This window comes from Zea mays, chromosome 1 (genome assembly GCF_902167145.1).
Source record: "Zea mays cultivar B73 chromosome 1, Zm-B73-REFERENCE-NAM-5.0, whole genome shotgun sequence".
In the NCBI taxonomy this organism is placed as follows: domain Eukaryota; kingdom Viridiplantae; phylum Streptophyta; class Magnoliopsida; order Poales; family Poaceae; genus Zea; species Zea mays.
The window spans coordinates 258,031,402-258,048,442 of record NC_050096.1 but is presented as its reverse complement, the minus strand read 5'-3'; the positions used below and the strand labels follow the sequence as shown (position 1 = coordinate 258,048,442).

At 46.2% G+C, this 17,041-nt stretch overlaps 1 protein-coding gene across 1 annotated transcript; it reads right to left on the bottom strand.

The window, feature by feature from the left end:
• Nucleotides 1-2,020: 2,020 nt before the first annotated feature.
• LOC103643702 (histone-binding protein MSI1 homolog) lies at nt 2,021-16,770 on the bottom strand. Its single transcript, XM_008666876.3, has 6 exons — nt 16,146-16,770; nt 7,702-8,028; nt 6,654-6,806; nt 3,362-3,486; nt 3,127-3,222; nt 2,021-2,562 (listed from the first exon to the last, which is right to left on the bottom strand). Exons 1-6 carry the CDS (start codon nt 16,506-16,508, stop codon nt 2,331-2,333), a joined length of 1,296 nt encoding a protein of 431 aa, XP_008665098.1. The 5' UTR covers nt 16,509-16,770; the 3' UTR covers nt 2,021-2,330.
• Between the last annotated feature and the right edge of the window lie 271 nt (nt 16,771-17,041).

The window sequence follows — 17,041 nt, the reverse complement described above, 5'->3', positions numbered from 1 at the left end:
CCAAATCATTAGAATCAGGCATTCCAGGTTGTTTGTTAGCATTTAAATCAATTGTGTAGTATGGATCATCTCCTGCATATCTCTCAAAAACCTTCTTATATGCTACTGCTACATTCAACATGTTATATGTTGAGTTACAGCATGTTACAACATCAAGACAAAAGAATGCTTTGGTATTGACTTTCTCGAGCTCAGCACACTTCTTAAATTTACCAATCCTAGCAGGGGAGCTCTTGATGTATCTAACAGCTACACGAACACGCTTGACAGATGTATCCAGCTCCTTCAATCCATCTTGAACTATCAGGTTCACGATACGTGCAGCACACCTGATATGAAGCAACTACACATGTAGCTTTGATGTTGACTAGATGTCCATGTGTTTGTTGTCAAGCATACTCTTTCACAAGATTTCTTTAAAAATTTCTTGAGCTTTTCTTTTTCATTGTTGTAAGCAGCAACAACATCTCTTTTTGTTGTTCTTCTAGATGGAACAAAACATCATGGACAAGCCTTGGACATGAACTTCTTAAAACCTGGTCTCTGTGAAAATGCAAGAGGAAGCTCATCCGAAATCACCATTTCAGTAAAAGCCTCCCTTACATTTCTGGATCAAACCTCCAAGCAGTGATACCAGGCTTGCTGCCATCTTCACTAGTTGTTGCTTGCAAAACTGGTTGCTTTGTATCATTTATCTTGTTTGGATTTTTTCTAGATTTTCATGTGCTTGCATAGTGAGGATGTACCATTAACTCTTGATTCACACTTGATAATAGCCTTGCAATAGTTGCACCTTGCTTCCTTCACAACATCAGAATCTTTCTCTATAATTTTTGTGAAGCTTTGTCGTGCTTCTGATCTAGGTGCCATTGCTTTCCTTTTCTTGACATCTGTCATTAGCTGCTTCTGCATTCTCTTTATATGGCTCCTGACTTTGACTTTGGCTCCTTGACCCATTGGCACTGAATTCCTCGGAATTGTTGGTCAATGCCAGTTGTGACATATTCTCTTCTGTTTGTGACATCTACATATTAGGAAATCAGAATAGCAGTATATTAGTGCTTTATGCATATCCACTAATTCAACAAAAGTAACAACTAGATGTAATTAATCAACTAGCCATGGATTGTCTCCCATACACAAATGTTCAATGAGCCCAGATTAACAAAAAATGATTCATTTGCCACCTATTTATCAACAAGTCTATATCAATAGGCGATTTGTTGGATTAATAAAATTAACTACGCAGTGATACGCGCCAACAAGCCAACACTACAATACAAGGCACATGCCAACACATCGAGGAACTTGGGATTGGGACTTGACAGTTAGAGGACTTACGTTGCAAGACTCCTCACTAGTTGACGTCTTGCTTGACCTAGAGAGCCGTTGGTTGCGTCTTGCCACTCCTCAACACCGTCACGTGGTCATCGTTGGTCGTCGTTGCTTGATATGTCGGCACGCCACAGTCGGTGTCTCAGTGGTGCTATGGCTACCTATTGCAGATTTGCAGTAGGACTATAGCAGTATCGCGCACGAGCGTGACTGCGTGAGGCAGCACTACAGCGGCACCGCGACAACCGACGGGTTGCAGGCGTCGATCGTCAGGAGGACCCTGTGCGGGCGTCAGGGCGTGTGGTTGTGCTGACTGCTGAGAGTCTAGGGTTTCACCTTACCTGTGTGGTGTATCCGACGACCCACGGGTTCCAGAAAAAGCGACCCAAAGTTCGACCGAGCTCTACGTTGTTGAGCCGACGCGCGGATGTGCAGGCAGTGGGCTAGATGGGTGACAATGAATTAATTCAGGTTATTAGGTATTTTCGGGTTGCATGGCTTAGGAACCGAAACCGAATCCGGTACCCGAACTAGCAAAGAATATGGACCGAACCCGAGAACCTACACCCGAATAGACTGCAAATTCAGGTTTGTCTTCGGGTTCGGGTTTAAAGTGCCCAGCCCTAGACGCACCACCTGCTTGCGTATCGGTCGACCTGAGCTGTGACTATCGCTTGGCCTACGCTGGAGTGAATATTATTTTGTTCCCGTTACAAATCACATCACGAACATGATCCTACTGGCTGCAAAACAATACTACAAAACACAACTGCGACGTACAGATCTAGTCAATCGGGATATGTATATTGCTAAAGGTTCGCCGAATACACATACAGACGGTCGAAGAAACGACGAACCCGTCAAGCATAAAGTTACGACCACGGAAGCAACCTACAGCCAACTCTCACTCGATGAAGATTCTCCGGCGAGCAGGGTTCCGATCTAGGAACACCAACAGTCGATAGAAGTTAAGATTCCTTTTGTGCTGTGTTGCTTCAAGAAGTTTTTGCCGGCTCATCGCTAATTGGCAGATCATCTTCGTCATGGTAGATGTTCTCAGCCATCTGCCATATCTGGAGGATGTTGTCTTCAGCGACGCTAGCAACCACCCAGTCCTCGCAGGGGTTCCAGGAGAAATCAGAGATCTTGCTGGTATGGCCTCCGTGGATGAACATGAGCTCTGGAGGACCATCTTCAGCATCCTCTGGTGTTTGTTCTTGGCCGATCCTGTGATATAGCAAAGCAAAGAACAAAAATCAATCCCAACCGTATCGTGTTATCTGTACTTCAGCAATAAGTAATGTAGGGAGCACGGACAGCACAGAAAAAAAATCGCAAAAACCACCACTTTGGCCATCGTACTTACTATTAACATCCAGAAGATACAGCGCACTAGTGGAAAAGAAAACTAATGCTTCGTTTGGATGTCGATATTGGAGGACATGGAATTGAATTAGGTTCAATACCAAATCAGTCATAGTATTGAAATGAGATGTAATTCCAATTGTATTGTTTGAATATCACTAAATTGGAATTTAAAATTGTGTGGTCTAATTCCACACAATTCAAAGGGGAGACACTCTGTATTGAGAGAGGGAGTTTCTAGTTATAGTCCAATTCTAGAGAATTGAGTCTCTGATAGTCTGATTCCAAATCTCAATATTATGTGCAACCAAACAACAGAATTCAGTAAAGCTGATTTCAATTCCCAAGTCCGTGCTCCAATATCTACCTCCAAACGGGCTATAAGGATAACAAAATGAGAGTATCACAAATGTTTGTATTGCTTACCTGCTTAGATCCCAGACCATGAGCCTTCTGCCCAGACAACAGGATGCAAGTATAGTTTCATTCTTTGGACTCCATCCAACTTGAAAAACTTCCTCTCTGATTACACCAAGGTATTGAAACATTAATGTCAAACTAGAAATATAACATCCATAGAAACATTCAATACTCCAGAAAGTTCCTTAGGCAGTAAAAACAAACAGTAGCTATGAACAGAAGAGAAACAGTGGAAACATACTTGTGACAGTCAAAGGTGTGCAGAGAAGTATCAATCTTCCTAAGATCAAATAATTTGACAGTCTTGTCAGTAGAACCAGTTGCAACAACCCATTCGTTGAACGGGTGAAAAGCCAGGCAGTTCACCTATAAATAAAGAAGCAAGCATCAATAAACAAGATTCTTGTCATTGATCTCTCAGGAATCATGAGCTTAGAGCAAGGTTCAATAAAGTCCCACCCACTGGCTTTCCGACGCACTGATGGGTTCCAATTTTACTACACGAAAATTTAGAACATCTTCATTTTCAACACCAAATTGGGATTAGAAAAAGATGGTTAGAGATAAGGTTAGAAGATTAGTTGAGATTATCTAGGAAGGTTATCAGTTATTAGTTTGTTGAGAGTTAGGAGAGTTTTAAGGAGATAAAGATATCTACCTAGATAGGGGCGGGCAGCCAGCCGGCCAGTTGGCCTATTTATGTAATCAATGGATGAGAAACAAACTAGGCAAGAATTAGAAGGGAGAAACCCTCTTGCTCGGTCGTGGGCATAGGCCTCCGACCGACGTTCCTGCCCATCGATACCCCTTTCCAATCCCTCACCGATCTAGCGACCATAACATCTAGTATCGGAGCCAAAGTTTTTTCCCATCGCCCTTCCATCGCGTCTGTTCCAACGCTGCTCGCCCACAACACGCAGCCGCCACCACATCTCCGTCGTGCGTCCGCCACATCTACACCGTCGCTCACCACCATACCTCAACCAGCGCGCGTACAGCCGACCCGCCAGGGCCGACGAGCGATCCCTCGCGCAGAGCCCGACGACCACTCAGCGCTCCCCGCCAGGCCACTTCCACATCGGAGGCCTCTCCGCTCTGGGTCCGTCTCCGTCGCCTCCACCTCCATGCCGGCAGGTTGCGTCACCCTCCGCGTCGTCAGGACGCCTTTGCCTCGCGCCACCGAGACGCCACCTCCGAACCACGTTGTGGGTGCCAATGCGGGTTGCCTAGACCCGACCGGACATGATGTCGGGCGTAGTGGCTCGTCCGGGCGGGCAGCCCCGTGGTATGCGCCGGAAGACCCGTCACTGCCCAAGCTGTGGCGCGGCCTCGTCGACGGCATCACCGGCTACCTCTACTACTGGAACCCCGACACCAACGTCACGCAGCACGAGCGTCCCGCGGCCGCGCCTCTGCCTCTCATGGGTCCTTGGGTTCCCGACCAGGCATACTTCGAAGATCTGTTTGCGAGGCTCAACGCAATCAGCATGGCGCTCTCCAGCAGCACACAAGCACCAGCGGCTTGGTCGTCATCGCCCGCTCCAACACCTACATCTTCATGGGCGGCGATGCCTACCAGTTCCGTTGCGCCCTCAGGGCCATCTTCATCACCAGTTGCATGGCTGACGACGCTAGGGGCAACCATACCAGGACCGGTGTACCAGCCCCTGGCACCGACCCTCGATGTTGCTACCATGTCGACGACCGCAGCACCCCCCCCCCCTCCATCTACGACAGCAGCGGTGACCCTCTGGGGTGGTTCAACGGATGCGAGCAGTTCTTCTGGAGCCAGCGCACCCTGGAGTCCGACAAGGCCTGGCTGACATCGTATCACCTCACCGGCCACACACATACGTGGTTCTGGCCGCTGGAACGCGACGAGCATCAGGTCATGTGGCCACAGTTCAAGATCATGTGCTAGCAGCGCTTTGGTTCCCTCGCAGCAGTGGCGACTTCTGCTGCCACGTTTGTCGCGCCCTCGTCGTCGACACTGCCACCGTCATCAGGGGCAGCAATCACTGCTACCCCTGACCCCAAGAGAGACATCCAGGAGAGGGTGGTTGCTCCGCCCCAGACGACAGCGATCGTCCACCTGCAGACTGCAGCACACGATTTCCTAGCGCGTCGACGAGTGAAGCAGATGATGGGGGTGCTCCATTGCGAGAGAGTCGTAGCTGCACCAGCGCGGCCGAGCAACGTGGTGGTTGTTTACCTCCGCGTACAAGAGGCTGCAAGACATTACGTCCCTCTGCAACGCTCAGTCCGGCGCTAGCCCTCATATGCGACGACCGGACAACTACCACGACTACTCTCCTTCGTACAAGGGGGGCTGTTGGCCTCGCCACCATCAGCTCCAGCCACACCACCCTATACGCACTGGTGGCCGCGAGACCATGAGGGGTTGCACTACACGAGATCCAGTTGCTGCAGGTAACACCAACGTCGGCCTCCACGGGCCCGCCTCCGAAGGCTGCTGTGTCTTTACCTCTGTGGTTCCAGCTCGCGCCCTCCTCTTCGTTGTGCAACGTTTCCTTCGGACAAAGGATGATGCTTGCAGTTGCAGTATATCTAGAATAATTAAAAGATAAGCCGATATGTAAAAGGTTCATTTTCGGTGATAGGTTAGGTCATTACATGTCGTTTGTTGGATGCTGCAGCTCGAGGACGAGCTGCTTGTCCAGGGGGTGTAGCGCCCACAGAGGGGATGCGGCAGCAGCAGCCATGGGCCCTCCAAGGGAGATTAGATAAGGATAGTTAAAGGTAAGATTAGAAGATTAGTTGAGATTATCTAGGAGATTAGTTGAGATTATATAAGAAGGTTATCAGTTAGTAGTTTATTGAGAGTTTTTAGGAGAGTTTTAAGGAGATAAGGATCTCTAGCTAGACAGGGGCGACCAGCCGGCCAACTGGCCTATTTATGTAATCAATGGATGAGAAATAAAGTAGGCAAGAATTAGAAGGGAGAAACCCTCCTCTTGCTCGGTCGTGGGCAGAAGCCCTCAACCAACGTTCCTGCCCATCGATACACCACGCCAATCCCTCACCGATCTAGCGACCATAACAATGTACCTCTAGTTTGTACACCCAAAGAAATCAGGACAAAGGTTTCCTATGCCCTGATTCATACAGCCATAGTAGAAACATATAGTTCCCAAACAATGTTGCTTATATAAACCTAATTTTTTTAGCACTCAATGCAATCCACCGATATGACATCAGATCCGGAGAACCAAAGGAAAGATGTGGAAACATGTGCTCTATTTGATAAAAAAATAAAAGAAAAAAAGGAGTGTATGAAACAAAATGATAGAATGTATGATGAATAAAACCTTCCTAGCTTCATAGATCTGGACAAAGTAGTTCTCGTCGCATACAGTATTTTCCTTCATTTAATGACAATAGGATCCTCACTTCATGTGTGAGAATCAACAAAAGAAATCTTAAAAAATTGTAACCAAGAAAATAAAATGTATTTTTGAGTAGCAAATAATATCAATATTTCTAATGGCAATTAAAAGCTCACAACAGTTTACCTCACCCTGGTGCGCCACCACTGACTGAACAGGTTTAGTAGGGGCTGGAGACCGCAGGTCCCAAATCAAAAGATGATAATCGTCACCAACTGACCCAAATAAGTACTCATGCCTCAAGTGCCAAGCAACATCTTCAACAACACCATCATGATGCTTGCCAAAAATAAAATCGAAGTATTATTAAATAGCATTAGTATTTCTATGAGGCTTGCATCACTGTGGATAAGAAAACAACTAATGAGAAATTGAAATCCCTAGATTGCAAATAGAGCACTTCCCGGTTCAGTGGCAGATACAAATGGTTTTTCTACTCGTACTCATCAGAGAAAGAAAGTATAGTTTTCCAATCTGCTATTTAGCAAGAACACATTGTCATAGTTATTTTTGAACCAAAAGTCAAATCAGCATAAAAGAGAAACTGTATTCGTTCCATTAATTTGTCTTATTAATCCAAGTATGACTATTAAAAAAACTCGACATTACGGCCCTGTTTGTTTACCCTCTAGATTATAAAATCTAGCTTAAATCTAGCTTAAATAAGTTAAGAAGCAAACAAACAACATAGATTATTACGGTGGATTAAATAATATAGATATCTAGATTATGATAATTCAAAGCAGATAATTATGTGCTTATATAATCCATAAGCTGGATTATATAATCTTGGAAGGAAACAAACAAGTCCTATATCAAGAAGGAACCCTTCACACTCACGCAGGTCGAGAAAACCCCCGAACTCATGCGCCACCCATACACAGTGGCACCGTAGCCCATGTGAGAAACGATTGTGATCCGGACCGGGCCTTAGCGTTGTGCTTTGGCGTGGGGCAGCGGGGAGTCAAACTCAGGATCTGAGGAGTGCTACTCAGACCACCTAACCAATCAGCTAGAGGCCTTTTCACAAGTATGACTATTATGCACCTTCAAAGAGATGGTACAGAATTCTGAAGTAACAATTAGAATGTTAGAGAATGAAGAATGTTTTAGACAATGTTCTACATTAAGCTGCAATCATTAACACACAGAGAACCAGGCACATGAGCCATACCTTAAAAATCTGCAAGGCGTCAAGACTTTTGTTTCTACTATTTGCTTTAATGTCCCACAAGCAAATTTGAGCATCGTCAGACCCACTTAACAAATGTCCCTCTTTAAAAATACTCCATGATAAGCCATATCCTTCAGAATTATGTCCCTTCAGCCGTAAATCAGGGTTGCATGCACCATCTAGTGGAGGCTTAGATGGGTGCTTGCTATAGTCGAAAACATATACTTCTGCGCTAACTGTCTTAGTAGCAATTACAAATGAATTTTGGGGCATATAGCGAGCTCGATTGACCTCTCCATCATGATTTATCTGCTGAACAATTTGCACCTACAAAAAGGAAGGGAACACATGTTCGAAAAATTGTCTTCAAGCAGAAAAGAGAAACCCATACACATTGAAGACCTCAGCAAGGCAGTAACAAAAATGGGAAAGCAAATGCTCAACTGTATATGTTTGTTCTAAGAATTACAGGGGTAAACGAAAGAATAGAACATTCTCATATCCAAGAAATTCATAAGATTGGAATGGCAACAAAATCAAGAGAACATCTCATACCCGGTACTTCATTAGATTGATATGGCAACAAAATCAAGAGGTTCACAAAACATAAAAAAAGTAAACATGAGTATACAACAGGACGATGAAACAATCAAATACGTAAACGGGTTGTTCTTTAACATAGCAAGAGTTTTTTAAGAACCCTTGCAGTACCACCTATGGAAAATCATGCACCAAGAACCACCTAAAATGGCAACCATAGTTATTAAGGCGGTAAGGCGAGTTAAGGCGACCGACCCCCTTTTACCTTTTAAGCGTTAAAGCGTAAGGCGAGGCAAGGCCTTAATAATACATAAAAATAAGAAATACAGAAACATAGTCTTAAATAGATAGGAATATACAAGATAATATATATATTTGCACATAAAATTAAGTCCTGGGCACTAATAGGAACACATGATACATCCCCAATACAGCTCAAAGGTTCCAATATTCTTTGAATTATAATATGTCAAAAGATGTTAGAAAGAAAAAGAAATGAAAAGGGAAAGAAAAAAAGAACAGTATGTACTTCTATTTCATGGCCCATCTAGAAGCCCATTAACTCAGCACAAACTTCCACCACCCCACCAAGACCCTTTACCATAGCCTTCTCACAGCTCCAGTGAAGGCAGATAGCCGCCGCCGTCTTCATCTAGCACGCTCCACCTTCCACTCTCCCCCCATCTTCCGCTCATGCTCCCCTCGCGCTTAGCATGGAGGCTTGACCCCGACGTCAGCGGCTCCGCATCCCACTAGCAATAGCTTCTCCCTCTCCCTCCCCTCCCCACAGCTCTCCTCCCTGCGTGCCTTGCACGCCACCGCCGCGACGTACCGTCGCGCTGTCGCGTCCCCGTGCGCTACACGCTGCGGTCTCTTCTTCCCCGCGTGACCGCGCCTTACTCTGGCAGGCAAGGTGAGAGGACGCCTTACGCCTCTGCGCTCGCTTTACTGCTTTAGCGATGGCAACTTAGAAAACAAGCAATTAAAGACCCAATCAAATGTTTCAGGCTTTCCCAAATGCCACCTGTTGGGTTCTGACAAGTAGGACCCAGACAAGGGGAACAATAAGGGCACAACGGCAAGACAAATGTGAAACATGGGTTCTCAAGTGTCTTGTCAACCGTCCCCTCACCTTGGGCGGGGGTATTTATAGGGTACCCAAAGGGTAGCCCCCCCAAAGTACGGGCTTGCCCTTGTTACTAACCTTGATTAGCCGAGATAATCACCCCCACGGGTACTGTAGCATATATATAGGCATATAGGCAGACAATATGGGCCTTATGGGCCTTAACACCCCCTGTCAAACTCAAGGCGGAAGTGGAGGATTTGAAGCATTGAGTTTGATTAGATGAAACTGATGTTGTGCCCTAGTTTGTGCTTTTGTGAAGAAATCCGCAAGCTGTAATTCTGAGGGCACATATTGAAGATCAATGGTCTTCTGATGACAATGAGATCTAGTGAATGAGACATCAACACCAATGTGTTTTGTGAGTTCACGCTTCACTGGATCATGACAAATTTGTATAGCTCCAGTGTTGTCACAGCGAAGAAGTGTAGGCGAGTCACAAGAAACGCCTAGATCAGCCAAGAGCCAACGAATCCAGATAATCTCAGCAGTAGTAGTAGCCAGGGCTCGAAGTTCTGCTTCAGTACTAGATCTAGATACAGCAGCTTGCTTCTTGGATTTCCAAGCAATAGGGGATGATCCAAGAAGAATACAGTAACCAGTGATGGAGCGACGATCTGTAGGATCACTGGCCCAGGTAGCATCAGAGTAAGCGTGAAGCTGAAGTGGGGAATTTGAGTCATAAAATAAACATTGTGTTTTTGTCCCCCGTAAATATCTAAGCACAAGAAGTAAGTGCCCATAATGAACTGATGTAGGAGCAGAGACAAACTGACTCAAGATCTGAACCGCATGAGCAATATCTGGCCTGGTGACAGTAAGATAAACTAAGCTGCCAACAAGATGTCTATATCGAGATGGATCCTCCAAAGGTGTCCCATCAGTCGGACGAAGAGATAAGTGTAGATCCATAGGCGTGGCAACAGTACGAGTATCACTAAGACCAGAACGATCAAGAAGATCTTGTATGTACTTGGCCTGAGAAAGATAAATACCATTTTGAGTCTGCAAAACCTCAATGCCCAAGAAATAACTGAGTGCCCCCAAGTCAGACATTTGAAATTCCTTACTCAGAGACGCCTTCACATGAGCAATATGGTCTGGATCATCGCCTGTAATCAACATGTCATCAACATATAGTAATAACAACGTGCGTCCTCGTGAAGAAACATGAATGAACAATGCAGGATCATGATCACTAGAATAGAAACCACAAGCCTTGATGACAGAAACAAATCTCTCAAACCAAGCACGAGGAGCTTGTTTGAGACCATACAAGGCTCGACGGAGACGACATACATGCCCTGATGGAACCTCTATCCCAGGAGGTGGATGCATATAGACTTCCTCATGTAAATCACCATGAAGAAAAGCATTTTTGACATCCATCTGAGAGATAGTCCAAGAAGATGAGGCTGCAACAGCAAGTAAAGCTCGGACGGTAGTCAGATGGGCCACAGGTGCAAAAGTCTCATCATAGTCAATACCCTGTGTCTGTTGAAAACCTCTGGCCACAAGACGAGCTTTATATCGCTCAATAGACCCATCAGATTTGGTTTTAACCTTGAATACCCATTTGCACGTGATAGGTACAACACCAGCAGGTAACGGAACAACATCCCATGTACATGTGCGATGAAGGGCATTTAATTCATCAGTCATAGCAAGCTGCCACTCAGGTATACCAGACGCCTCTTTATAAGATGATGGTTCAGCAATGACTGCACCAGCACGGGAAAACCCATAACGTTCTGGAGCTGCAATAGTGCCACGGTCACGAAGATGATACCCCTGATTAAAAACAACATGAGAGTCATCATTGTTAGTACAAGTATCAGCAACAGGATCGTCATCAGGACTGGCCGTGGGAGTAGAGCGAGGACGACGAATGTAAGTCTGAGTGACAGGTGGTTTGGAAGAGTAAGACGGAGATGATGTGGAAGTGGAAGGTGGTGTGATGGGAATAAGGACATCTGGGGTAGAAACAGTAGGTGGTGATACTGATGAAGTTTCAGAAATGGGAGGAAGGCTCATGAAGGAGGTAGACTCTGTGGAATAAAAAGAAGAATGAGTGGAAGAGTTGTAAAAGAAGGGACGATTTTCATTGAAGCTCACATCTCGAGAAATACGCATGCGACGAGAAGATGAATCATAACATCGATAGCCTTTATGTTCAGGGCTGTATCCAAGAAAAACACACTCAACAGATTGAGCAGTCAATTTAGTACGTTCACGGGGTGATAATAGTACATAACACGTACATCCAAAAACTCGAAGGTGGTCATATCGTGGAGGAGTTCCGAAAAGAACTTCACCAGGTGTTTTGCCAGAGAGTTTGGATGACGGTTGTCTATTGATGAGGTAAACCGCAGTAGAAACTGCTTCACCCCAAAAATGTGACGGGAAAAAAGAAGATATCAATAAAGTGCGAGCAGTTTCTATAATGTGACGATGTTTGCGTTCAGCCACACCGTTCTGTGCATGAGCACCAGGGCAAGAAAGCTGAACAAGAGTACCCTCTGAAGTCAAAAACTGGCGGAAATTATCAGATAAATATTCACCACCAGAATCAGAACGAAAGGTTTTAGTGGAAAATTGAGTGTGAATCATACGAGCAAAGGTTTTATAAATAGAAATCAGCTCAGAGCGGCGTTTCATGAAATAAATCCAAGTGTAGCGAGAATGATCATCAATAAAAATAACATAGTATTTATATCCACCTTTTGACACAAAAGGTGCAGGACCCCAAATATCAGAGTGAACCAAATCAAAGGGTTGAACAGAATGAGAATGACTAGTAAAATATGGAAGTTGTATTTGTTTTCCAAGATGACAACCCTTACAATGAAAATCAGACTCAACCGAAGTATGACCTAAGCAACCTGACTTTATTAGAGTAGACAATCTAGATCCACACAAATGACCTAGACGATGATGCCACTGGGCAAAAGACGCAACAGAAGCAAGGGTAGCTGAAAGCACATGCGCTGGAGATGTAGCCAAGGAAGGAAGCCGCAAAGAGTCCAAGATGTAGAGGCGAGGAGCAGCTCTACGGCGACGGCCAGTCCCAATCACTTCCCCTGTGCGAAGGTCCTGTACAAAACAAGATGAGTCATCAAATCCGACAAAGCAATTATGATCCGTAATTTGGCCTACTGAAAGAAGGTCCATAGATAGCTCAGAAACAAAGAAAATATTAGGTACTGTAAAGTGTGGATCTGAAAGAGAACCCTTATGAGTAATGTGGCATACAGTACCATCAGCTGTCTGCACTGAAGCACCATCTGTGACAGGTGTAGTAGAAGCCAACTTTGACTGATCAGATGTGACATGAAAGGAAGCTCCTGAATCAAGTACCCAGGCCGACTCTGAAGTACAAGCGGACGAAGTGGCAGCAACAGCAACTGAGCCTCTATTAGATGGTCCTGGACCACGACCACGAGCAGCACGTCGTGCACGGAAATCAGTCAACTTATCAGGGAACTTGACAAAGCAAAGCTCAGATCGATGATTGGTCTTGCCACAATGATCACAAGGCTTAAAAATATTCTTAGGTTTCTGGGCAGCAGCCAACACACTATGAGGATTACCACCAGTAGAGGACAGAGAATTAAGACAAGTCTCTTCAGCAAGTAAAGCAGACAACGCCTTAGCCATTGTGAGAGTGTCAGAACCCTGAAGTAAACGAGCACGAAGAGAATCAAACTCGGCCCGAACGCCCATAACAAATCTATAAGTGAAGAACTTCTCAATAAACTTATGAGCCGGACACAGATCAGCGGTACAAGCAGGCACCATTGATGTCAAAGCACTCATCAGGCGATCAAAGGCTGAGTAGTACTCATCAATACTCATATCATTTTGCTCAATAACATGTGTCTGCTGCATGAGAGTGTGTAATAGAGCACCACTGTCCTGAACAAAACGCTCCTTCAAATGAGACCAGATGGCTTTAGCAGTTTTGAATTTAGACAAGCTCATAATCATCGACGGTTTGACGTTGTTCACCATAGCAGCCATTACTTTACCATCATTAAGCTGTCATGTTTTGATATCAGCAGCATTGCGACGATCATCAGCAAGAACAGGTGCCGCATCAGTCAAATGGAAGAGTAATCCATGTCCTCGGAGGGCAGTCTCAACACAGAAAGCCCACTCCGAATAATTTTGACCATCAAGAGTGATATTGACCACAATAGCATTTGTCGCCATATTGAATTGAAGGAAAAATCAGGGAAAACAGGAGACCTGATACCAAACAAACCAGGGCAGACCGACTTGGACGAGTTGACGGAGGTCCTGGGCGCGGAAGCCGAGTTGAACAGCGGCTGGCGGCTGGCGGGAGCAGCGATGTCGCAGATCCGCGGCCCTGTCCGCAACAGCGGCGGACGGTGCAGATTTTCTGCAGAGGACGGCGAGGTCTCTGCCCCTGGCAGAGAACGGCGCCCTGCCCCAGGCGGCTGAGAGCGCGCGGATGACGAGACGAGATCTCTGCCCCTGGCAGAGAACGGGCGGACGGCAAACGGCGGCCTGCCCCAGGGCGGCGGACGTTGAAGGAGAGAGGGAGGCGAACGGCAGACGGCGGCCTACCCCAGGCGGCTGAGAGCGCGCAGCTCCTGGCGGCGGATGCACTGCCCCTGGCGGCGGACGTTGAAGGAGAGAGGGAGATCCGCCCCTGGCGGACGGCGGATCGGTGAAGAAGGCGGCGGCCGAGAGCCTCTGGCGGCGGACGGCGCGGCAGAGATCCCGCAGGCGCAGGCCGAGATCCGGCGGAGGACGATGGCGGCCGAGATCCGGCGGACGGCACAGGCGCAGGCCGGCGAGATTCCCTGGCGGCGAACGGCGCAGGCCGAGCGGGATGGGGCAAGGGAAAACCGCGCGACGGCGGCAGAGGAGGGAAGGGGTGGCCGCGACGGCAGGCCGGAGAGCTGGCCGCGATGGCAGCACAACGACGGCGCGACGACGCCAAAATTTTGGATCAGGGTCGGGTTTAGACGTAAACCCTAACCCTAACCTTCTCTGATACCATGTTACTAACCTTGATTAGCCGAGATAATCACCCCCACGGGTATTGTAGCATATATATAGGCATATAGGCAGACAATATGGGCCTTATGGGCCTTAACAGCCCTTAGTTAACTGCTTCATCCTAAAGATATTCTATACAATGGCGTAAATGGGAACTGTTACAACCCTTGTATTACAAACACCCAATTATATACCCACACCAGAATGATGTCATGCTCAATGCTGATAGATGGACCTATTGTAGCCCACGGGGGCTCACCCTGCCCATGCCACCATGGCACTGCTCCTCAGCCTAAGTGGGCGAAGTCTTCGAGGCGAGGTCTTCAATAGCGCTCATGTGGTCCTCGCTCGAGCCCTAGCTTGCTTGATTGACGGGTAGCAGACTCCTCCCATAGCGAGGTCTTTGTTGTGGTCTTCGTTGCCTTCGTTGGAGAGGTGACAGTTGTAGGCATCGACCCGCATCAAAGGGCTTGGCTCTACGAGAGGTGAAGCCTCTTTCGGCAGTCATCGGGGCCTTCTGTAAATCTTTCGTTCATGGGAGCCCTTAATGAGGTGTTCGCTAAGGCCTAAGCAACCTTCGATGGAAGGATGGCGATCGTAGACGTCATCCCATGTCGAAGGATCTAGCTCCCACGAAGCCAAGTCTCTTTGGCATTCCTCGTGGCCTTAGATAAACCATGTGTGTATGGGTGCGAAATCAAGCATATGATTAGGCGTAGCCAACCAGGCCAATGATTGAGGTCTCGTTAGGCCTTCTCAACCGCACCCAACCAATGGAAATTAGTCATTAAATATTCCAAAACATGTCATTCCTTTGTGCAAAGACAATCCAAATAAACAGGGTGTGCATATCAGTGTAAAGGTATTCATGTAGTCTCCCAACATGTAAGCCATATGCAGCAACTTGAAATAGCATCACAATAAAAATCACCATGGATTGAACTGGTGATCTCAAACACTGCAATAGTCACTATACAATTAGAATTGTTTTGTGATACAAATTCAACCAAATATTAAGAACTTGGCTATAGAATTGGTATTGTATAAGGATAAATAAAAATATTCATCTCGGACGTATGGAAGCAAAAATAATCATACTAACGAGTGGCACATGCTGGGAACCTACAATCATCCACTTCCTGCTCCTTATGAAATAAAAGTAACCACTTTGAGAAATCAGAGACAATTAGATTATAGAAGTGTATTGGGAGATGGAAAAAATGGAGCATAAGCAAATGTTATTAATCCTCCAACATTATTAAATAAATTAAAATATTCAAATCCTAACAAAGATCTTAACACGTTCAACGAACCAAAGAGGGGGAACACAGCATTTCCATACCCATAAGAAAATCAGCCACAGCAACAACAAACATTGTCCCTATTTGTTTTTTTTTCAGCTTCTGGCAACCGAAATCTGTTGTGGAGTGCCAAACGCACATATTTTCTGCAAGCTTCTATGAGAATCGCCTTGGTAAAAATTGTCCGAAACCAACATAAACACAGAATCAGCAGAGTCGTCGTGACAGTAGAAATTCGTCCCTAAACCCTCTGACTCCATCATCTTCCTCTGTATGTAATACACACGATACTTAGTCCCCACATAGGAGCGGACACGTGGATCAAGAATGAACTAAATTCCAGCAAGGCAGGGCACCAGGACATCACTCAATAGTTATCAGTTCACGCCAGAGAGATCGAGTAAAACCCGGAGAAGAGTTTGTGGTAAGGGTGGGGGCGGAAATTCCACCTTGCCGGAGGCGGCGCCAAACCCACCGATGTCGGCGTGGTCATCGTCGTAGTGGCGGGCGTCGGCCTCGGCGTCATCGAGGGGCAGCTGGACCTGCGCGAGCATGAGGTAGTTGGGCTCGTTGTCAGAGGTGTGCGTGCCGAGGATCATCTTCTGGACGGAGTGGTCCTTCCCCGGCGGCTCGGTGCGGTCGGGGAGCCACTGCACGGTAAGGGAGGGCCATTCGAGCGCGTGGGTGATGACGAGGTCGTAGAGGAAGGGTGTGTTCTTCTTCCAGATCTTGTACTCCTCGTTGATGAGGCGCTCCTCCACCTCGGCGCGGAACTCCTCTTCGTCCGCCGCCCCGCCGACTGCCTTCGGCATCGTCGGTCCGCCGGGAGCGAGCTAGGTTTGAGAGCAGAGGGTTTTAGGTGAAATAATAATTGGAATTTTGCCACTTCTGTGACATTTTTACTATCGTGTTTGGTGATGATGGCAAATATCGAATTCTCTCGATTTAGGTTGGTGAGCGGGGGACAAAATGGCAGAATCGCGAGAGGAGGGGCAGGGATGGGAGAAAAATTGGGCGAAGTGAAGGATGGGAAAGAGCTGCCGAAGAGAGAGCATGTTTGATTTATCTCCCTGTATTTTAAAATATAGAGCTTAACAAATAAATAAATAGTTCTAAAAATACTCTATTTTACAATTTTTATAAAAAAAATAGAGACACCATAAAGTGATCTAAATATATCATGCCCAGAATAGTACTCTATCCTTGTTTTTACATCATTCTCATCATTTTATTTTATAATAATATAATTTACTTCCTAAATTACATGATTTATGACTTAATTGTTGGAGCACAATTTGTTTTTAGTACCCGAACATTTTAAATGATGTAGTACTTTAATTTTTAG

Coding starts and splice junctions, on each gene's coding strand:
- LOC103643702 (XM_008666876.3), bottom strand. CDS start 16,508: ATGCCGAAGGCAGTCGGCGGGGCGGCGGACGAAGAGGAGTTCCGCGCC. Junction 8,029..16,145: donor TTGGCGCCGCCTCCGGCAAG/GTGGAATTTCCG, acceptor TCCTTTTTGTAG/GTGCAAATTGTTCAGCAGAT. Junction 3,223..3,361: donor CACACCTTTGACTGTCACAA/GTATGTTTCCAC, acceptor TGGTGTAATCAG/AGAGGAAGTTTTTCAAGTTG.